General features: G+C 40.8%; 2 protein-coding genes across 3 annotated transcripts in view; both read left to right on the top strand.

The window, feature by feature from the left end:
• Positions 1-465: 465 nt before the first annotated feature.
• LOC117764586 (E3 ubiquitin/ISG15 ligase TRIM25-like) lies at positions 466-6156 on the top strand. Its single transcript, XM_034590487.1, has 4 exons — positions 466-1271; positions 2526-2665; positions 3587-3754; positions 3993-6156. The coding sequence occupies exons 1-4, from the start codon at positions 645-647 to the stop codon at positions 4699-4701; spliced, it is 1644 nt and encodes a 547-aa protein (XP_034446378.1). The 5' UTR covers positions 466-644; the 3' UTR covers positions 4702-6156.
• A 730-nt stretch (positions 6157-6886) lies between these two features.
• chchd6a (coiled-coil-helix-coiled-coil-helix domain containing 6a) overlaps positions 6887-23818 on the top strand; it is a 73379-nt gene continuing 56447 nt past the window's right edge. The window contains exons 1-4 of one of the 2 annotated variants that reach the window (XM_034590488.1): positions 6887-7094; positions 11219-11312; positions 12615-12753; positions 13631-13775. In XM_034590488.1, coding sequence (XP_034446379.1) covers positions 7011-7094; positions 11219-11312; positions 12615-12753; positions 13631-13775 — 462 coding nt within the window. In that variant the 5' untranslated portion in view covers positions 6887-7010. The remainder of the gene's footprint in view (positions 7095-11218; positions 11313-12614; positions 12754-13630; positions 13776-23818) is intronic. The other variant, XM_034590489.1, reaches the window with a different exon arrangement.

The raw sequence follows: 23818 nt of genomic DNA, 5'->3' as shown, positions 1-23818 counted from the left end.
ATAGGTATAGGTGACCTTAAAACGCACCAAACATGGAACACAACAACACAGAAGGAGGTGGAAGCGATGGGTATTTCCTCCCCAAAGTGTTTACAGTCAACAGGAGACGTGAGCCATGTGATTTCCCTGTGTGTACGGTACCAGCTTCCCCCATTTACAGTATGTGGACCAAGCACATGCAGAAACAGACTTGTGCACACTTCCATGCTTACAATGACCCAGACAGAGATGCTGCGAGATAAAACTTTTATCTTTTTGAGATTAAGTGCAATGCATTCCCTCCCCTGAATTTTCTACAAATTGTGCGAATGGAAATCCTTTCTGAGAACTTGTGTGTAAAACTCTCACGTGGAACATATTTTTACCATCAACAGCAGCCATGATGCGGGTGTACATTTTTGGCATCACAGACGACCGGGCCTCTTGGAAAGGAATGTTGTCCTGCACCTCCTGCCATTCAGGTAAATACATAAAGGCTGACGACTTCCTCCTTTGCTCTGTATATTACCAGCTGTCGCTTCACACTCACCTGTGGCATTGAGAGACAAGAAAGCAGAGAAACCGAAGGTAGATATGTAGTATGATAGGCAGAGGGTGTTGACAAGAAGAGAATTAACAGTAAGAAGCTACCATTGCCTCTCAGTATGTCTGTGTCCAAGCCGGAGGAGCAGCTTGTTCAAGAGCTGAGCTGTCCCATCTGCCTTCAGCTCTACTCCAACCCAGTGGTTCTCCCCTGTGGGCACAACTACTGCCGAGCTTGCATCTGCAAGTCCGTGGACGTCACGGACAAGTGTGGCGAAACGTTCCCACGTTGCCCGGAGTGTCGAGAGGAGTTTGAGGGCGCGGGCTCCCTCCAGAAGAACTTCAAACTCTGCAGCATCATTGAGGGTTACCAAGCCACCATACCGCATCTGGACATGCAGCACGACACTTTGCCCGAGACCATGCAAGTTCACTGCGACTACTGCATCGACCAGCCAGTGTTGGCTGTGAAGTCCTGCCTGAAGTGTGAGGTGTCCCTTTGCTCCAGGCACCTTCAGAGACACCATGAGAAGGAGTCATTCAAAATGCATGCCGTGGTGGAGCCTCTGAATGAGCTGGGGGTGAAGGGCTGCGCTGTCCACCAGCAGCAACTCGAGTACTTCTGTTCCAATGACATGACCTCGCTGTGCGGCACATGCTTCCTACAGGGCCATCACCAGAACCATGATGTGCTCACCTTCAGCGTGGCCGAAGAAGAGATGAGGCGGGCACTGGCGAGCCGCAATAAGGTAGTTTTAAATTGCTTTTACAGGCTTTAACATGACTTTTACTATTACTCCGTTTTTTAAAACATCTATAATGTGTGGAACCGGTGTCAAAAGAAAACGTTTGACTTTCACTGATCAAATTCCTAAATAATTAAATAATTGACAAGACGTTTGCTGGATGGATTGTAATTTGGTATTATTATGAGAGAATTACAGGATGAAATTGGTGCCCATATATTAATTTGGTCACGGTAGGTAAGTGTGAAATCTGTTAAGTATTAAGTACCATTTGACAAACATGGACAAAAAGAATAATAGAAGGACACTCAGTAACAGTCCCCTTAAATTCAATCAAACCACACCAGATTTCGCAGACATTCATAGATATTAGTTCACTGAATCTGACAGATTTCTTTGATAAAGATTCATTAATTTTTTTCCATGAAGAAACGCTAAAATGTGGAAAAACGTTCAACCTGACAATGTTAAAGAAAGTGAAAGAAAGTTCCTGGATCTGCCCCCTAATCCAGCTCCACACCAAAATGTAATGTGTTGGGTTGTTTATGTGTAATCTTGCTTGCAAACACACAAACAAATAAATGGACCGTGTTGAAAACATAACCTCCTTGGCCGAGGTAATGAACAATAATTAATGTTAACTTTCGTCTAAATAAAACTCCAGTTTTCCAGTGACTGGCTGCTACGTGGAAACCAATTGATGACAACAATGCAAAAGACTCGAAGAACCTGTTTAAGTAACAATGATAACATGAGATCTCAGTTCCAGGTGACTGAGTTAAATGCAGAAGTGCCGAGCCCTTGTTCCAAAAAGTCAAAAATGATATCAAGATAAAAACATGAATATCAATCAATATAATAATGTCATAATTGTATTCATTTTGAGTTTAAAGCCTGATATCTGCTGGTTGTGGGTTTAAACTCTTCTTATGTGAGCAGAGACAAATTTTAATTGTGTGTTATACCTTCTAACTGTGCTTACACAACACATAAGCTATTTTAATAATTATTGAACCTTTGCTATATTGTTATTGATGATAATTATATTGTGATTATTATTTATATTAGTTTTTTTGCCCAGCCCCAACAGTAATGTTGTCAATTCACAGAGATCATGGGAATGGAAGAGCAGCTGTGAGAGTGTGACATGAGAATATGCTCTCTGTGTTTTCCCCGAGTCAGAAAAGAACAACCAGTCATTCCAGATTTTCCTCCTGCTGTGTTTAACACACACATGCATTAAATGTGTGTTTGCAGCTTGTGTCCTGCAGGCTGCAGATGACCGAGACTCTCCTTCAGAAAACGGCAGAGGAGCAGGGAGCCTCCGAAGCCATAGGTGACAAACTGATCAACAAGGCTGTCTCACTCATGGACAGTATGGCTGCACTCGTGGACAGGTAATAGATTGTACATGTGCGGGTAGAGATTAGCCTCAAGCAGATACACTGACGTATTGAAGGATGTTTTTAAACGCTCTGTATTTCCTGAATCGGTGTCGTATATCATAAGTAATAATTATTTTTTATGTGAGAGCTTTGTGCTAGTCTCTTTGTCCTCCTCTCACCGGTGTGACGTCAGACTCTGATGGTAAATGCGGGTTTGGTTGCTGATGTTTCCAGGCCAAATCTGAACAAAGCAGACCCACACAGTCCACAGCAAATGTTTTGACTTAAACTCTTGATAAATAATATGTCAGCACACTTTTTTATTTGTCAAACTTTGACTTGGCTCACTTAGACACTGAGCACAGCGGATGACAGTAAATATGTTAGTGGAACTGTCATTCAGTTGCCTTATGTCAGTTTATTAATAGTATCAAGTCACAATTTGTGTCTAAAATAGAATTCTTTTAAATTAGTAAGATATAATAACCTTATTTTAAAGGGAAAAATGAGTAAACTTCATTATCATATAATGGTGGCTGAACAGAGTTTCACAGGATTTCTCTGCCTTTGTCACTGATTGAACAATAACAGACGTTCCTTCTTAAGGCTGGACAAGCCAGATCAGGGAGTGACTGTAGATTATAACTGAAATAAGATTTAATCTAATCAATGAGGTTCAACTGCATTTTATTGCTTAGGAGTAAACCTTTTCACTGAAATATGATCAGTGAACTAACGTCAGGGATTAGTCAAAGTTTTACTAAATGTAGGATGTCTCATTATTCCTTAGTTATAAAGTCTGTCTGTAGTAAGTAGTTGAATAGAAATGCTAGTAGTTTATAATTAAACTGAATAACTCTTGTGGGTGGAACACCATTATGATGTGACCTGTTTTAACCTCCTATTGATGTACTATTGTTGTTTTGCTTTCAGGTACAGGGAGCGTCTGCGTCTGCTTTTGGAGGAGGAGAGAGGCCAGCGCAGGAATAGCTGGCAGCACGGAGTGAGTGCACTGGAAGAGCAACAGCAGCAGTTACTGGATGCCCAGCGAAGTGCAACACAGGCCCTGAGTGAGACTGACACATGTGTCTTCATACACAGGTACAACAGAACTAAAGTAATTCTCTCTGTAAAGTCTACTTGTAAAATAATAAGGCTTCAGAGCTGAATTACAAAGCTTTTATTTTGAAAAGTTGTGAATTTGGGTCAAAGGATTGTGTGGATAGTAAAATGTGTCACACATACAGTATGAGTTTAGAAATTGTATCTCAGTCCCTATATAAACATATGCTTGTTCATGTTTGTGGAAATGAAGTGAGGAACCTTCTCTGCTCATTAGGTTCCTGATGATTGAAAATCAGCTGAGAAAGGTTGTCGAAGTCACCCTCCCCTCCACAATCCCATCAAAGGCACCACTCAACACCAGGCGTCTCCAGACAGGCCTCAAAACCCAGGACTTCCGCTCAGAAATGAACCTCTTCCTGGATTCTCTTCACATCATCCTCAACCCGCTTGACCTCACCTTCAACATCTTCACCGCCCATCCCAGCCTGATCGTGTCCAATGATCTGCGTACGATCAAGTACAGCTCCAGCAAGCAGGCATACGCAGAGCACACGGAGCGTTTCACAAGTGCACCACAGGTTCTGTGCAGCCAAGGTTTCTCAAGTGGTGAGCATGTATGGGTGGTGGAGGTGGGGGCCAACAGCATGTGGTCACTGGGCGTGTGTTACAAGAGCATCCCGCGCCGTGGAGACCACAGTCGTTTGGGACACAACTCTGTGTCCTGGCGACTGCAGTGGAAAAACGGCAAGCTGACAGTGTGCCAGTCCTCCTCTAATGTGGCTCTGGGAGAAACGACTACCAATCCGCTATGCATTGAGGTAGCGTTGGACTATGAGGGCGGCACGTTATCGTTCCACAGCACCAAAGGGCGCAGGGATCACCTGCATACCTTCAGGGCTGTGTTTAGGGAGCCAGTTTACCCAGTGTTCAGTATTCTATCAAACACACCAGAATCCTGGATCACTCTGAACAGTGGGGTGTGAAATGTCATTTTTTAAATACTTTCCTTGCATATTTGTCTGTTCAACCAAGTAAACTGGCCTAAGACCTGAGGTGGAGGAAGTTCTCAAACAACAAAAGTACAAATAAATAGACTAAAATGTTCCCAAGTAAAAGTTAAATTACCATAGTAATTTTTCTACTTGACTAAGTGCTGTTAAATGTAGTTAAAGTATTAAAAGTAAAAGTACTTGCTGAGTGAAGCCTGTTCTCTAATGCAACACTCTACTTCATCATTATGGTTGAGTCTCGGCATCTTCCAGATCTATGTTAGATGTTGGTTCACCAGTGATGCTACTGCTGCAGTGGGCGGGTTCTAATGTCACGTGCGCGCTCTGATTGGACCAGTGGACCAGTTCCCCTCTTGTTATTGATTACTTTAAAACATTTAAAAACCCAACATCAATTTGTAACACAATGTATTGTAAACATGTTGCAAGAAGAACATTTGCTGATATGGAGTAAAAGTGAAAAGTACCTGAAAATAAATCTACTTAATATGCTATACACCATTTTATGATGCCATGCTATTAAAGTGTTTATTTACTATTAAGCATGACTGCATTACTAAAATTACTAATCATATGAGATCATTTGTTTACAATAATTGTTTTTGTTTCTCATGATCAGGATCATTTTTGTGGAGTATGTATGCTGTTTAGATCTGCTTCTAAATCCTCTCCCACGTTACAGTAAACACCTCTGTCTAAATTACTCAGAGCGAGATCATTACAGACCTGTTTCTAATTGACCTTTCCTCAGTACACTTCTATGGAAAATTCTTCAGAACCAGCTTCTTGTTTGTTGAACCAATAACAGCATTTTATAAAAGCCAACCTCAGCACTGACGCAGCACTGACATTTGTAAAATGACCTGAGAATCAGAGTGGATGTGTTAAATGTCATTTCTCTCTCAGATTTCAGTGCAGCTTTTGATATGATTGAAGATTTTAATTGACCGACTTGAGAAATGGGTTTACTTGGATGCTCGTGACCTGTGTAATTGCCGTTGTTGTTTTTTCATGATTCATGCTTCCACTGGGTAACATCACTATGTCAGTAGCTGACAATACACAGCTTTTTTTCAGTGAACTGGATGCTCTTATTGCCTGCCTCATGGACATGAATGTATGAATAGGTAAAATCTTTTTAAATCTAAATGAGGATATAAAAAAACAGAGGTAGGCAACTTTTAACAGGCCCCAAAATAGCAAGATAATATACCTGCTCTATGTTTGATAGTCTCAGCAAATTGATTAAAACACATTCTCATTTTAAAAAGGTATAATAAAATATCCTTTTTTAAACTCTTTAAGTCAGATTTTTTTTAAACTCCGATTCTACAATGCTCATTTACACTTAACAATTTAGACTGTCGTAATTTTCTTTTTTACTGTATTACTAAAAAGTTAAAAAAAAAAGCATCAACTATTTCAACTCTTTTAGAATTGATTTTAAAGGTTGAATTTGTTTATAAAGGATCTTACTCTTCCCTACATCTTTCCGTTTGACGGATGCAATGGAAGGGGGTGGGGGGTGGGGGGGTACAATAGATTAAAAGTCTTTGCAATGAAATGTCAAATGTTGTTTTCATTTTGAAATCATTATACGATTGCATTTACATTTTTGCATATACCATTAAAAAATCAAGTTACACTATTCATGTTTCTTCCTATTTTCAAATTTGTGTTAATGTTTGATTAATGTCCACTGCACGACTTTGAAAATCAAATGTCACAGTTTTTATATGGTCACAGTTAAAATAAAACTGAAAACTGCCCTGATGTGTTTTCATTTCATTTCTTTTTACTGAAATATGACACGTGGAAAATAAAAAGCCTGATATCGCTATTGCTGAATTCTAATTTTATTTTAACATTTTATTTTAAAGTAATATAGTCTGCTGTAGGCTTCCACAGATTTAAAAGTTCATTAATTCAAGCGAGGGCAAGTGTTTGACACTGGGGTTGCCAGGTTGGGCCGTAAACAGGTAACTAATAACGACTCGAGCATAAAGGATTTTACTTGAATACACATGATTTTAATTAAATACACATTTAAACACATTCAGATGAATCTTCTTCACGAACCCTTTACATTATTTGCTCAATCTCACAGATAAACACAGTCTGGGTTTCACACATCACCACGAGAGGGGGATGGTTGAGACGAATCTGGCAACCCCGACCCCATCTGTCACAGATTCTGTGCCCGTGCAGGACGCTAAACATCATCTTTTCATGACGCTGTCATCCCCGTCCATTCGCAGAGGTGACACTTTACCCACACAACCATGGGCTCGGGGGAGAGTACAACCAGAAAGGTGTCATTCGGTGTGGACGACGAGGACAGGGTCCGGATTCTCCGTGGAGTCAAGGTAATGCTAATCTAGCTAGCGCTTGATAAGCCATGCTAATCTTTTTATATGGAAGTCTACGGTGCTGCCCGGTGCTAACTAGCTGTTAGCGTGTGGCCGGTACAGCTGACCCGGTGGCCCACGGTTCCCTCCGGATGACAGGGAGCGTGGCGCCGGTTAAAGCTGGAGGAGGAGGAGGAGGAGGATGTGAGGAGAGAGGCAGTGACAGGTTGATGTGCGACCTGGGGCTATTTCAACATACCTCTTATTCCCTGCACCAGACCTCAGCCCTAATACGCTACAGGGTAGCAGTGTGCCTTGCTCGTCGGCTCAGGAACACATCTGGCATGTGATTAGTGTCTTTTAGCAACATTCAACGTGCTCTGGTAAATTCGGCGTGGTTATTAACCACCTAGCAGGACCAGGACCAGTGGAAATCCCACATTTCCACAGCGCACCAGGTCCTGTCCTGGTTTGCTAACACCAGGGCGTCCAGGTCGCACCTTGGTGAATCAAGTGTTAACCTTCGCCGGTGCTTGAGGTGAACATGTCGGCTGCACTGTGGATGTGATGCAAAGTCAACACAGAGATAATCTTATGCCTCATGGGCGTAGCGGAGAGAAACTCGGTGCTTTTACGTTTTCATTTTTTCGCATGAGGTTTGATGTTGTGAGCCTCCTGACAGCGCTGCCTTCCAGTGCTGTTGGATTTGTGGGAATTTCGCCCACTGCAAGTCATGACCAACCAATGACTCGATGATATAACCTTATATGAAGCCACAAATATAACACTGCTCAATACTGAAACCTTTTAAATATAGTTAATCGTGGGGACTTTAAAAAATATCTATTTTGTCCAGTTGAGTTAGGATTATGGCTTGTGTGCACAATTAATCAAATTACAATAGAGTTTGATTGAGATCACTAGGGCTGCAACTAATCATTATTTTCATCCTCACCTAATTAATCAACAGTTTTTTTAAGTAATTGTTTGAATTATTATGTCTATTACATGATGGGAAAGAGTTACATGTTTGTCCACTGATCAAGTGAGGTCATCAAATGTCACATTTTATGTTCAACAGTCCAAACTCCATTGATATTCAGTTTAATATGAAGTATGAAGAAGAAAAACATTAAACCCCTCATTTAAGAAGCTGAGAACAGCAAGAAAATATGACTAGTTAGTCAGTAAAACAATTGCAGGTTAATTATCTGTTAATTTAATTATCGATTAATTGGCTAATAGTTACAGCCCTAGCCTATGGGCACATACCCCAGTGCATTTGTATGATGTCAAGACACAGATTTTGTTGAATTTTCAATAGCAGTATAACATAAATGTAAACAGTTTTAAAATAGGTACCTTGACAGAATGCAAAGACTATTGATGTATACAGATATCTTTAGTTATTTTACATTTATTATTATTATTTCCAAATATATCAGTATTCAGTACACCTTGACCCTCACAGCCTTTTGGATGTGTTTACATGTGGAGCACTCTCCTGACCCCATCTAACATCAGTTAAAGGGATAGTTCACTGAAAAATGAAATTTCACTCATTATCTACTCACCACTATGGCGATGGAGGGGTGGGTGAAGTGATTGAGTCCACAAAACACTTCTGGAGTCCCAGGGATAAACAGTGTTGCAGCCAAATCAGAGATCCATGAAGTAACTGGTGACTCCTTCTTCAGATGTAAAAAAACAACAGGAAAAAAAACATAAAATGCCTCCATACTGCTCGTTTGGTGTCATCCAAGTATCCAGAAGCCCAGACATTCATATTCTACTCCAAACGGCAACATTTACACCATGTTTTAAGCCTGAATGTCCACTGATATCCTCCTCAGAGCAGTGGTCGCCAACCCCTCGATCGCGATCTAGCGGTCGATCTCGCAGTCTTCACTGTCGATCTCTGGACTCACTGTCTGCGTCGCGCCGCAGATCAGCTGTGTGTCGGTTGTCTGTTGTTCACACGGCAGCGTGTCATTTACCGGCGGCGGAGCTGCAGGTTTATCTCCTGCTTTGCCTTCGAAACAAGTCGATTCATGTACTAAACTAAACACCAGGACTCTACGGTCTGAAGACGAGCATCTTCCGGTCTGTCAATAACAATCAAAGCCCCGTGAGATCAAATGAATGGATTCAGAAAGTGAAACGCTGGAGTGCTTTTACTTTGAAACGAGCACGGGAAGTGTTGTAAATACGTTTGTGTCATAGAAAGATAAACGTTGTGTTTCACAGAATAATAAACAGAGAAAATTATATTTCACCTGAGTTTTAATGTTTATCTGTTGAAATTATGTCATAAACGTGCATTTTAAAATGTTAAAACCACTTTCTGTGTGCATTTCAAAATAAAAGCACACCAGCGTTTCTGTTGACGGAATCCATTCTTTTGTTTGAAAAGTTTTTTTTATTGTGAAATATTTGCAGGAGCGGAAGATGCACATCTTCATACTGTATAGTACTGGTGTTTATTTGAGTACAAGGGACTTCTTTCATACAAGGAAAAGGTCATATTTATGACCATATTCAAGGCAAAGCCTATATGTAAAAACATTGTGCTGCAGGAGCAGCTCCTCTGCAGAACATATTGTTGAACTGAAGCTAAATATTGTGCACTGAACAGATGCTGTAAATATGAATTGATATAAATGTGAATTTAGTGCATTGAATAGATAAAGTTGCACAACTGCCTTTCTTTGTGTATATTTATGATCGTACATTCAGCCTTTAACAGAAATTGCATCAACATGACTCTCCTAAGTGGGTTTCTTGGAAGATATCAGGGTGGTAGATCTCGGTTTACGTTTGGAATTAAAAAGTGATCTTGGGCTCGAAAAGGTTGGTGATCACTGTCCTCAGAGGGTTAGGGTCACGTTCTCACGGATACACCAGAAAACTGTACGCACTCTAGCCCAAGGGCACGCACGAGGTGCGCGTTCGTATCGCTACGTCCGCTAGCATCGCTATAAATGTAGTGGACATTTAGGCTTAAAACACGGTGTAAATGACGCAGTTTCAAGTGGAATATGAATGTCGGGGCTTCTGGATACTTGGATGACACCACACAAGCAGGATGGAGGCATGTTATGTTTTTTTCTGTTTTATCACGTCTGAGGAAGAATTCGCCTTGGCTGCAACACTGTTTACCCTTGAGACTCCAGAATTGTTTTGTGGACTCAAACACTTCATCCACCCCTCCATCGCCATAGTGGTGAGTAGATAATGAGTGAATTTTCATTTTTCCGTGAACTATCCCTTTAAGATATCAGCGTGTGGTTTATATTTGATCTCTTTTTATTCCACTTGTATTCAAGTACCCACAGAGAATGTGTGAATGTCTGTGTTGTGATTGAATCTGTAGCATTCCTCCTCTCTGAGGACTTTTTGGATCAAATTGCCAAATTTCAAGGAGGATTTGAATTCACCTTTAGACCTAGCTTTATATAGTCATCCAAATGCAAGCTTGTCAAAGTATAACAACCATTGGATTGCAAATGATAAACCACATAAGTTTAATGTTAATAGTTGTGTTACTTCAATGCATCACAGTGATTGTGAACTTGTTTGTAAAAATGTAAAAAGCAAAAACAAAGAGGCTTACAGATAATGATTTGGCAGCACTGCCTGAACATTCACATGCTATGAGTCATAGAAACAGTGAGTCAGTGACTCCAGTGGTTTTTGGTGTAGCTAAGTTTAACCATTTCCTTGGAGACACGTACGCACGCAGGCACACACACACACACACACACACACACACACACACACACACACACACACACACACACACACACACACACAAACACAAACGAAGTACAGCTGCAATGATCCTGGGTTTTTGGGGGATACTTGGCCGTTTCATGTGTTTTTCCTCAAGCCAAAGGATTAAAAAGATGAAAGAATGATTTTCATTTGAATAAAGATGACACCACATGATGTGCATGATATGCTTCATAGTCTAGTAAACTTTTATTTGGTTGTTTGAAAGGGAGGCCTCCCATTGTTATGTGATGAAAACAAAATGAGGAAGAAAAAAGCGTTTAATTTCTGTGCAGTTCTGTGTTGATTCTGTATCTCTAGCCCATCCATCCTTGTCATTTTCTAATTTGCCCTGTATCCCCTCTATTTAGCTGTCAGAAGATGTTCTACAGAGGATGAGGGGAGTAGCCAACATTGCTCCAGGACGCACACCATCAGCAAACTCAAGCGCTCAGAAAGACACAGGTACCATTCACCTTTTGGCCAGGGTGTCCATTATCTGGCTGCATTGTATTCCTCTTTTATTAGAGCTGATCTGGCAGGTTGCATCTCTGGAGCATGAAATGCACATGTAAACAAATGCCTGTGTGAATTGTCAGTTGACTGAATTATAACAACTTACGTCCTACATTTACTAATGAACACGGTCCTGCTCATGTCAACACTTTTGAGAAAAAAAAAAAACAGCGTATGGCAGAGCCAACATATAGAGACAAACAATCATGTTCCACCACTACATTCACACCTGGGTTTGTTAATAAATGTAAGCTGCACGTGTGGACAGTAAGAGAAAGGCAGACTAACCCAGGGAACACCCTCACAGACATGAGGAGGACATGCAAACTTTGTGGTGTGCTCTTTACATACTGTCAACATAGGTACTTACAGTGATTGTACTTGCACTCATTGTGTGTCCTGCAAAAGAAATTCAAAAAGTGTTTTTAATAATTAAACGTGTTGCAGAATAATTACAGATTAAGACGTGACAGGTGAATGCCAGCACAGATTTTAGACACATCAAGGTCAGTTGACTCAAACTGAAGTGCAGCACTTACACAGTCGTACATGTGTAATGTCTTTTGTTGTCACGGTGGATATAAAAGGAACTGCAGTACAAATTGGAGGCATGAACATTGAAAGACAAGACAATAATAATAATGATAATCAGTAAACATGGAACAGTTAATCAATAGAAATCTAGTAATTACTGTATTGACCCGTTTATCAGATTACCATGGTTCTAAGAGCACCCTAACTCTTTTTTTCCAAAACAAGCTCTTGGAAACAATGATATGAATATATAAAAAATTAACTCTTTGAGGACCAGGCCTGATGTTAATCCAAATATAAGGCTAAATTTAATGTAAATCTCTTATTTATCTTTTGTCTCTCAGGCACTTACTGTCACACTCTTCTGTCTGGCTCTGAAGAGGATCATTGTCTCTGATAGTTATATCCATCAGTCTCTTTGAGCTCATTATGGCAGCTGTCACAAGGATAATCTGGGTTGTCTAAGACTTTTACTTCTGCTGAACTGCAGAGACACTATAAATAGACTTGAGAAACTCGCTAGTCCAGCAGCAGTAAAACAACAACGACATCGGTTGTGTAATTGTTATTACACCAGTACTGTCTTTATTCCAATAGTCTTAGTCCCCCACATTTTTAAATGTAATTTTCGGGAAGGAAACTGAATTATATCTGAAATGATAGCTTGTCTTCTGTAAAAAGTGTTTTACACTTGATACCCTTTCTGTATTTGTGCAGGTGCCTCTGGCAGTGCCAGCTCAAGCCCCCAACCTCCGCAGAGCTCACAGCGCCGCGCCCAACCCAGCACCCCGCCCAACCCCCCGCCCAGCACCCCGTCCAACACTAGCAAACCAGAAACTAAAGACGACCAGAGGAGGTGGGTTTGAATGACAAACATTGACTTATATCTGTTAATATGTTATACGTGTTAAAATTCCATTTGCTGATAGTGGCTTACAATGTCTCTTTCTCCTGCTCCTGCCTTTGTACATTTTCTGGTGAAGTAATTGAATGAAGCACTGACATCAGAACTGTGCACAGCACTGTTGTATGGCCGCATTCTTCATGTTTGCAAGTTCTTCCCATGTCAGTTCTCTCCAGATACTCCGGCTTCCTCTCACAGTCCAAAGACATGATGACTTGGGTTACATTAGCATAAGCGCTAAATTGAGCGTAGGTGTGAATGTGAGTGTGAATGGTTGTTTGTCTCTGTAGGTTGGTCCTGTGATACGCTGGAGACCAGTCCAGTGTGTAACACACCTCTCGCCTAATGTCAGCTGGGATTGGCTCCATTGGCTCCCCGTGGTATAGATGATGGATGGGTTGATGGAACAGTAGTTTTTAGCTTAATAGGGACTAAAGTTGTCAGTTAAAGTTTACAATAAAAAGTTAGTTGTTTTGGGTTGGATACCTGTTAATGTTAAAAAATCAGAGAGGCACATTGGAAAGATGGAGGTTAGACCAGAAAATATGAAAGTCTTGTGTTTAGGATTGCAAACATTTCAAAGTTGTTGAAAACATTAAATATTAGGGTTGAAACTTGCAGTTACTTTGATCCCTCTGTGGAGATCCTAATCTTCTGAGCTCATTTTAGATTCTCAATGGCTTTGACCAGCCTGAATATTGGTATATGCTGCCCCCTTGTGGATATATAAGCCCAAAGCATTTGACCATAATCTGAGGACTTTGTAAAGCAACAAATGCCAGGATTATATTGTGTTTTACTTGATTCAATTATTGTACGTGTGTTTCAGGTTTGAGAAAAAGCAGACGATACATAAGGAGGAGCTGGCCAAGAAGGCACAGAAAGAGAGAGAGGCAGCGAGGCAGGAGATGACTAAAGCCATGACCCGGGAAAGACAACACACACGACAGGAAGCTGAGAAGGCCAAACAACTGGTAGGCGCACACACACACACACACACACACACACACACACACACACACACACACACACACACACACACACACACACACACACACACACACACACACACACACACACACACACACACACACACACACACACACACACACACACACACACAGAGAGAGAGAGTCATGTACACATCAAATGTATTCCTTCTTTCAAAAAGGGATAGTTCACCGAAACATTTTAATTCACTCATTATCTACTCACCACTATGCCGATGGAGGGGTGGGTGAAGTGTTTGAGTCCACAAAACACTTTTGGAGTCTCAGGGGTAAACAGTGTTGCGGCCACGGTGACTTCTTCTTCAGACGTGATAAAACAGCAGCAAAAAAACATAACATGCCCCATACTGCTCCTGTGGTGTCATCCAAGTATCAGGAAGCCCCGACATTCAAATTCGACCCGAAACGGCATCATTTACACCGTGTTTTAAGCCTAAAAGTCCACTACCAGATATAGGGATGCTCGAGGATGTAGTGATGCTAATGCTACATCTGCTAGCATACAAAGCTTGTGTGCAGTGTGTGCGTACGAGCGTGAACGCGGCTTCGATGTCGATATAAGAGGACATGTAGGCTAAAAACACTGCACAAGGGTGAGGCTGCCTGCAGCGTAATCTAAAGTGAAAGATCAAAGCGGAGCTCTGCAGATACTGAGTACACACGTCTTTTGTTGTAAAATGTCCGGTGTAATTGGTAACACCGGTGTTGTCACGGTGGAGGGAGAATTTCCAGTGTGCCATCACTAATGGTAAAAGGACTGTATTTATGTAGCGCTGTTACATTGTTACAGACCACTTTACACTACCACTACCTCTTTACAGTACAAGTCACTTTCACCAATTCACACACATTCATACAGCCTTCTTTAAGTTGGCACAGCTGTCAGGGGCATAATCTAAGTGTGTAACTGTGACAACAGAACACACTGGCCAATTGGCCATGCAGCCACACAACATATAATGTGTGTCTTTCAACCCCTGTAATCCTCTTGTCTTATTTTCTGGGTATGCACAAATATGCACCAGTCAGCCATAGTGAAGGAAATGGGATGGGACCATGTGAGGCCCACTGTAAGATATGTGCAGCTCAGTTATGGAACTGGTTACTTGATATCGAATGTCCAGTATTTCTATGGAATGAAAATAGTTCAGCTCTTGCTTAAGAGAGTTTGTTCTACAATTAATGGTCTGGTGAGTCATTTCTTAATAATGAATAAGCTTCACATTTGTTTGAGAATTTGTATTTGCTCAGTGTAAAGCGATTAAATATGGACTAAACCAAAACAGCACACATTCCGGATGGTGGATTGTGGAGGCATCTGATTGTGGTGGCAGCTGATCGTGGATTATAACAAGATAAACAGTAGGCCTACTCACATACTCTACCATTGGTGACAGTAACTCCTCCATTCATTTGTCATTGCTGCTCCCTTCATCTCTATCAGACATTGTCTTATGTATAAATACTTAAAACATTGACACACTTTATGTCACAAACTGTTTCTTCTAATCAATGTTGTAAAAATACTATTATTTTGTTGATGTGTTCAGATACACGCGGCTATTACACTTCTGTCCGTCCTGGGAGAGGGATCCCTCACATGTGGCTCTCTGAGATTTCAATGTTTTTTCCTCTGTTATTAGTTTTTTTTTGGTAGTTTTTCCGTACTCTTGTTAAGGAGGTAAGGGTTAAGGACAGAGGATGCCCCACCTGTGAGACATTGTGATTTGTGAATATGGGCTAAACAAATAAAATTAGATTGATTGATGGTGCTTTAAATGATGTTTTATATAGTTTGTGTGCTGTACTAAAACGTGGTATTTTCCCACTAGTCTGGAGATATGCTGTTTGAAAATATGAAAATTAGGCCATGTTTCTTTTCTAATGTCCTTTTACTGAGAACTGGACAATACCTTTGTATGAAGATTTTTTTTTTATGATTATTGGATATTTGGACATGCACATTTAGATAAGCCTATTACTCTGATTCATCAGGATAAACCGTAGGTATGAAGCTGTCAATAAACACTATGTGCAGTTAACTTGAAATCTCTCCATACTGTACAAAATCTGTAATTTCAGCTCCTATAGAAGTTGCATATGAAGTTGAACAGCATGTCTGTCTTTACTTTCAAACTCACCTAATGAGACACTGGACGTTGCTGACAACACATTTTACCTGTTCATCATTTTCCTCCATGAATATGCTGATCTTCAAATGGTGATGTGTTAGTCCTTTGTCTTCCTGTTGCCTCCTTGTTGGCAAAGAACATGTCTCTTATCCCTATAGAGTCCCTGTCAGCATGAGAATGAGTGTGACACCACTGACATACAGTATATGACATTTTCTAAAGAAAGGTCCCTAGTGGCAAAAGATGAATAGTCTGGCATTTGTTCGTCTGTTTGTCTTTCTCTGTAAGACAAAGAAATTTATGGCAGTGGCAAATTGTTTTTGCAATAGTACACAACTCTCAAATCAGCTTTTTTTTTTCTTGCCTCACCTGTTAACAAAGACTCTAACATAAAATAAACCTTGTATTTCCTGTTTTCTTACTGAAAAGAGACTATTATAGTAGTTAAAATAAATTCCCTAACCATTTGCCCTTGACTGTCATTCACAGCCATATGGTCTCTCAGATCTGTCCGTAAATTAACCTGGTGGATAATGTGAAAAATCCTCTCACCACTTCAACATGCAGTAGTCAGTCTGCGTGTGATGATGTTGTACCATGTGTCAACCCATTGGTTTTTGAAATGCTGTTTTGAGGTCTCGAGTTTGGCATGTCGACCAGCGCTATCTTGATTTTTTGGAAACCATTGCACGGCCACCTACGCCTGTGACTTACACCCATTGAACGGAACAAGCTGTCAATCACGCTTTACCCACGCTCCTATCCATAGCGTCTTTTATCTTTTATTTGACGATAAATGAGACCATCATTTATAAAATGAACATCATGTTGTATTGAAGAAGACTTGAAACTAGAGATTGAAAACATTAACACGTTAACTGGCATATAATATAAGTGAGAATTAGTCATTTCTCATAAAAAAATTTTTTCCAAACAACGACATTGCCCTCTGCTGGTCATTTGAGAGGATACAGGTTTTTAGGAACTTCTTTATTGGCTTCACTTTCTTGACCCAGACTCTACGTCCATTTTTATATACAGTCTGCGTGACGTATTTTGTGGTCAGTTTTCATCCCAGAGCGTTAGACTGAAGACTTAAGAGTTTACATGCTGTGAGTTAAAAGATAAATCTGTGTAACAGCAGATACATTTTAGGACATGAGTTTGTGTAGAGGGTCAATTTATGTTTCAGCCTGCTGCAGTTTTCTCTGGTTAAATCACACGTTGGAGCATTTCGCACAGACACAAATTGGGTCTTTGGAAATGAATTTGTAATTTGCATGGTGATGCTCCCTCTGCCTCCTCCTCTTCTTCCTGCTCATTTTCTTCCTCCTCTCTTTACTTCCTCTCTGCCTCATTTCCTTGCTCTTCATCGTCGTCTCTTCTCTCCTCTCCTTCCTCCGGCCCTCTATCTCCGTCTGTTTTTTCTCTCTTTTTGTATCCCGGCCCATCACTCTCTTCTGCCCTGCCCTGGAGACAGTATTATCAGTGCTGCGCAAGCGGTAAATAGCACCCCGAGAGTTTCCTGGAGCTGGAGATAGGACTGGTGTGGCGTTAGAGGTGTAGTCACGGGGAGGGGGGAGGTTGTTTTACACACCAGCGGATGCCTGTTTCACGTGACATACCCCCCCGCTTCACCTTCTCTTCCACCTACCTCCCCCATGTCGAGACACGCTGTAACACCTGCCTTATCTCCACTCCAACACACTCCCACTCCTATTAGAAAGATGGTGGTGGGACATCGTGCGCAGAATGACCAGTCGAGCAACTTCCTGATGCCGAGGGCTCCTTGTAATTACTGTTTCTTGTGCTTTGAATACATATATGCACGGCAGATTCGCTCAGAGTCTCAACTCAAATGAGATCTTCCTTTTGCCCTGTTGTGGAATCAGTGAGTTTGATCACTCATCAGCTGCAGCTCTCTGCACATGTCAAGCAAGCTAAAGGGCTGTGGGTTTTTTTAGCAGTTGTTACTAGTTATTACACAGATGTAAAGATACAGACACCACCACGTGTGTGTGTTTTCGTGTCCTGCCTGCTTTATGTGGTTTAAAGCAAAGTATCAATACATTGAAAAGGGAATGTGTGGTCTTGCTTTCTTTTTTTACGTCAGATATATAGAATTCATCTCGACAATATTGCCGTTTGCAGTTTTCGAATATCACTGCATTGTTAGTGTAGCTACCTCCTTTTGAATCATCTGAAAGAGGCAATGCAGAGATTGTGGCCTTGCAAGTTCATAATGGACTCAGATGTGACAAATATTTAAAAGAACAGTCACTGATGCAGCAGAGCCTGACAGAGATGTTCCGATAACGATATCAGAAAATGCCTCCTATATTGCTACAAATGCCAGGTTGGGCATCGGCAAGTGCACAAATCTGTGTACTGGTTCAAAACCATGTCTCTAAAGTATATTAGCTCCACCCAGATAAAACTGGAATTTTCTTTTCCTGCAATTTCCTTCTTTATTCAATGCTCCAAAACGCAAAATCCTAGAGAATCCCCATAAGTAAAGGGATGGCATTATGGTTGCCAGTTAGAACACTAGCAGTCTAGTAAAGTATTTGAAAAACATGAGCAAGGCCATAGACCACTGATATAAATCACTTTCATACAGGGTCAGGAGCATACAGCTTGAAATACAATGTATAAGTGGTTATTTTTTCAAATGCACTGGTATCGGATCAGTACTCGTTAGTCCAGGTATCCTAATCTTGTGAAAGGGAGAAAGTTTAAAATCTCGAGTGACAGATCCTGATTTTTAATCCAGCACTGATTCTGTTGAGCTCCAAAAATGACTGGTCGTACATTTCCAATAATGTACTAGTCCCATGTTATTATTATAGTCCCATTATTACCTTAATCATTACTTGTTTTTTTAAATGTTTTAAATCATGAACTTGTTACAGGAATTAACCCCGACTATGCCAAAAATAACATCATAATGTTACTTGACATCTATAAGTGCCTTTGTTCCCCTCTTATGTTTTTATATGTACAACAAAGCTGGGTGACAATTTAATGTAGGTTCATACAACAGCAACTAATTTCACATCCTTCATAGAAACATTAACTCATGTTTCTAAAATTCTCTATATGTAAATATAATTTTTAGTGTAGCTTTTAAATGCCAGCATGAATACGAGTCAATTAAACATGTAGAACTGATCACAACATTGACTACAGAATGTATTAGTTGTTGTTTATAAATTCATATCATAAATAGGGCTTATTATCACTTACATTTTCCAAAGCTACTTAGTGGAATAACACATTATAAAAACTCACAGTGCTGGTGTTAGGCAGTACAGGTGTTTTCAAAATGTTATTCCAATGATTCAAATGGATTTTCACAGCAGTGTCCCCAAATTAGAGTACCTGCTAGCATGGCTGCTGGTATCTTGCCAAAGTTAGCGAGCTGCCATGGTCAGAACCAATCGACGTTTGGCAGCAGGCCCATGTTAATTTCACACCCTGTGAGGGAAAAGTTTAAAGAGATGACAGTGATGCAATATTGCCAGGAGAGAAAGGATCGGTATGACTGAACATATGAGAAAATTAGAAATAAGAGGTGGCAGCTGATTAAGAATTGACTAAGTAATTGGGAGCAAGAAGGATGCGAGGGTGAAAAAGAAGTGACTGAACATTTTGTGAAGGGTTAGGGTGAGAAATGAAGAGGAGCCGGGAATGAATGGGAGTGAAAGAGACGATGACACCAGTTTCCTGTAGAACTGAGCTGAAGAGGAGGGGATGAATGAAAACTCTGAAAAAGAAAAAAAGCCTCCACAAGTGATTTGACAATTTCCTGGAGGATCAGGCGGAGGTGGAAGAGAAGAGCCACAGTGGAAAGAGGAGAGGGGAGGAGAGACTATTCGTGATGCTGCTTTGAAGCCTTGGAATTACATAGGAGTGAAAAGGGGGAGAGTATGACGAAAAAGAAAGTTGCAAATGGACTAAACATTTTGCACAGTTTTGATAGAAAATAAAAACACGACCTAAGTGGTGATGATGAGATAGAGGCTGCAATGTGACGGAGGATGACCTGCAGAATTCTAGTAAAGAGGAAGAGGGGGAGAGTGAATGTAAATGTGTGGCTGATAACTGTGTAAAGAGTCACTGTAGAGTGATGAGGAGGGTTTAGCCTTGAATGTGGAACAAAGGTGTGAGGAGACCGAGCTACAGGTTACTATAGTGCTTCCTGTCCTGTTTGCGTGGGCACAGCACTGAGTCACAAGTCAGGACAGAGCCAGACAATGATGTGTGGCATCTTCCATTTAGTCCCCTCTGACGTGTTCGCCTTCGCTCCCTCACCCATTTCATCCTGTCTTTTGTCCTCTCCAGAGTGAACTGCGTGATCCCGCCATTCCTCTGGCCCTTTCTTCATCTGTCAGCCAAGGTCCTCATCCACCGTGCCGCGCTCTGTGAATAGTCTTTGTTAAAGGCAAATCTTCCGCAGATTAATTTCAGAATGAAAGAGGGAGAACGGGAGAATGGAAAGAAAGGGAGAACGGGAGAATGGAAAGAAAGGAAGCAAGTCGAACTAAAGGGCTAAAAGGGAGTTTTCTTTTTATAATGTATTAATTGCCTCTTGGCGTCTGTTGAATGCAAAAAAAGGTTATAAGTCATATTAGCATATGGTAAATTTCCCTCTCTCTCTATGTGCTCACAGAACAATTAGGGAAGCCTATTTTATTGGCTGCCCTTTAACTTCGTCTGACGGAGCTTCAGCTCATACAAATGCTGTCCGTGCTTTCCTCAGTCTTTGAACATGGCTGTGAATCACGGGTGAGTCAGCTGCATCCTACCAGGAAATAATGTAAGTTGGTTAAAGTTAATGTGTGCTGATTTTTTTATATATGATTAGAGCAATTTAAAAAGTGCGTCATATTTAACGTTTTTGTAGATTAAATCAACACTACTCTACTAAATAAACACAAAATCTGTACACTGAATATCAATGTCCAACCAAATGACCAAACTCCTAATTTATATTGTCAGATTATGTTTGTAAAATTTGCAGAATCTGTAGGCAAGAAACAAGATTTAAATTTGACCAATCCCGTTTGAGCAGGCTTTGGTTGGCTGCAGGTTAACAGTCGGTGTGGAGAGACAAAGACACGGAACACATTGACCGATATGCATCTGTCTTCAACACTAGGAACTGAAAAACCAGGAAACCTCACTTACTGCTGCTTTAATTTCTTAAAATATATCATTAATTCCTAAAACAACACATGATGCTCCTGGCAGCAAACCAACCTTTGAGATGAAGTGTGTTTCTTTAGAAGCAGACTGGATTTTTTTCCCCCTCTTTAAATGTCATGTCTCTCTGACAGCTACACCCCAGACATTGAGATTTTTGAGGTGACGTTTTTAAGGTGTTGAATTTCAGCTCCCTCAGTAGTTCCCACTATTATTTTAAAATGTATGTAAACCTTCCACAAAATACACTATTCGCAGGCGCACAGGCTGGTGGTATATAATTTACAGGGGTTATCTGGGACTGTATAAAGCAAAAGATTAGGTTAGCTGTCAATTTGCAAGGGTGGTAGTTGTACAGAGGGATTTAGTTCTGTATACATCAGGTAAAGTTGTATGAAGTAGTTACATTTGTGGGTTTTACTACAGTGAGATCTGTTGAAAATGCTCGATTACGCAGTTCTTTCAATTGACTCTAGATGGCACCAAAAGGCTAATCCATGTTGCACTGACATCACATTAATGTGGACGCTTCTCTCTCTGTCTTGCACTCTAATATTCGTCTGCCTCTTTGTCTCTGCGCCCATCATACACACCATTAGGTTAAATCTGAAGTTCTCTTATTTGGAGACTAGTGAAAAATGTTATTCCACAGGTTCCCCAATGTCAATCTACTCTACCCTTTGTCTCTCTCATACAATCACTTGCCATCTCTCCCATCACTGATACTGCTGGAGAATAGGTTTTACACTAAATTCATTCTGATTCAGATTTCCCATTAACTATTCTCCCGTATTGCTCATCCTGCTCTAAAAAGTTTGTTTTTTAAAACCATTTAAAGATACAACACTCAAATGGAGTCAGAACTTAGATTCACAACCATAATTAATTAAAGTCTTCCAATCAATCATGATACTTTTATATGCAGGAAATACTACAGACAGAGTTTTTCAGTGTAGGTCAGTACTGTGTTTGATCCGATAAAGCCTTTACATGGGTTTTTGAGGTGGTCTCAGTATGTTGGTACTGGTCATAGTTTTTAAAGAGGTACTACACATTTGAATAGGATTTTTTGAGCTGTAAAGTAAAGGATGTGACTGCACTGTGATGTGCAGATGGAAGGAGGTTCTTTGAGAGCAACACACTGGTGTGAACATTTGCAATTATCTTTTTTTTTTTTTTACAATTGCTCTATTCTAACTAATGCTTTACTCCAAGCCCTTCAGCTTTGGGCATTACAACAGCTTGAAGTGACACAGGGTTGGACCTTCGTGGTCCTCCACCACAGTCATGTCTGCCTCAGGGGATTCTGCAGGGAATAAGACCTCCAACTCAAATGAGCCCTATAGTTGACTTCCAATTCTGCAGTGGTGGAGGAAGTACTCAAGCATTTCACTTAAGAAAATAATATAAATAAATAGAGAAACATGTACTAAGTAAAAGTATCACCTGAGTGAGAGTAACTATGCTGGATTTTAAATATACTTCAGGTATTAAAAGTAAAAGTACTTGCCGAGTGTAACCTATTCACTAATTGGTCTACTTTCTTCATCATTATGGCTGAGTCTCGGCCTCTTCTAATTTCATGTTAGGTTTCAGTGTTTTTTCTTCACCGGTGATGCTGCTGCTGCACAAGGTGGGGTCTAATGTCACAACCAATCCCCAAGGCTCCCATTTTGGGAACTACTGATGTAATTTAGTATGTGTGGGTTTAAACATGATTCTTCCTGTGTTATGCACCTGTGCATCTTTTCACCATTGTTTGTGGTTGCTTTCTGCTAAAATCTATTGCTACAGTACACCATTATAAAAACATTTGCAGTATATGCCTCATATCTCAGGAATTCTCCCCTAACACTGCCACCTCTACTTTACGAATATAGATTGTGCTTAATTTCTCGCGTTTGACTCCTAGTTTTTCTGAGGCGGCAGTGGATCCAAATATGGCTGGGATCCCTCTTGTCTGTATCTGTTTGTCAGACAAGTGCTGCTGGAATGAGCCAGATGTTGGCTCTGATTGGACAAACCTGCCTCTCCTGTTTATACCTAAATCCCTGTAATCAGCCAGAGATTCTCTGCTGGGGGGGGGGGCGACAATGTTGTGTCTCTCTCACACACTCATTCAGATTTTTGCTAAGTGTGTGAGAGTATCAGCTGCGTTCACACACGCACACACACATTAGAGTGAAACAGACCGAGGCAGATGGGGACATGCTTCATTATAGCAGTACGTATGAGCTGTTGAATTGCTTGATGTTTTATCATGTACGCCTCTGACTGCTTATTTATTCCGACATATGGTAACACACTGCTATTATGCTGTTTTAGATGAGTGAAGAACAGGTTAAATGAGTTGCTTTGCTCAGCACACAGATGTTGTCTTGAATTCAAATGGATTTACATTGTTGGAGCAATTTACAGAGTGTTACTGTGCAGATGCTGAACACGCATGCTTTAATTTGTGTACATTTTACTGAGAAATATGAGCTCTCACTTGTTCCAGTGTTTGGGTCGAAAAAAACTAGGAGGAAGTGATTGTAAAGGGGAGAGAAGCAAAAATCAGGGTTGAAGAGACGATGTAATAAAACGGGGGGTGGGGGGGGGGTGGGGGGGGGGTGAACAGGAGAGAGAGGGAATGCTGGGAAATGAGGGTGCTGGAGAGACAGCAGGAGT

Source organism: Hippoglossus hippoglossus, chromosome 7 (assembly GCF_009819705.1).
Source record: "Hippoglossus hippoglossus isolate fHipHip1 chromosome 7, fHipHip1.pri, whole genome shotgun sequence".
Classification (NCBI taxonomy): Eukaryota; Metazoa; Chordata; class Actinopteri; order Pleuronectiformes; family Pleuronectidae; genus Hippoglossus; species Hippoglossus hippoglossus.
This window is presented reverse-complemented; position numbering and strand designations above follow the sequence as displayed.

Coding starts and splice junctions, on each gene's coding strand:
- LOC117764586 (XM_034590487.1), top strand. CDS start 645: ATGTCTGTGTCCAAGCCGGAGGAGCAGCTTGTTCAAGAGCTGAGCTGT. Junction 2,666..3,586: donor ATGGCTGCACTCGTGGACAG/GTAATAGATTGT, acceptor TTTTGCTTTCAG/GTACAGGGAGCGTCTGCGTC. Junction 3,755..3,992: donor ACATGTGTCTTCATACACAG/GTACAACAGAAC, acceptor TCTGCTCATTAG/GTTCCTGATGATTGAAAATC.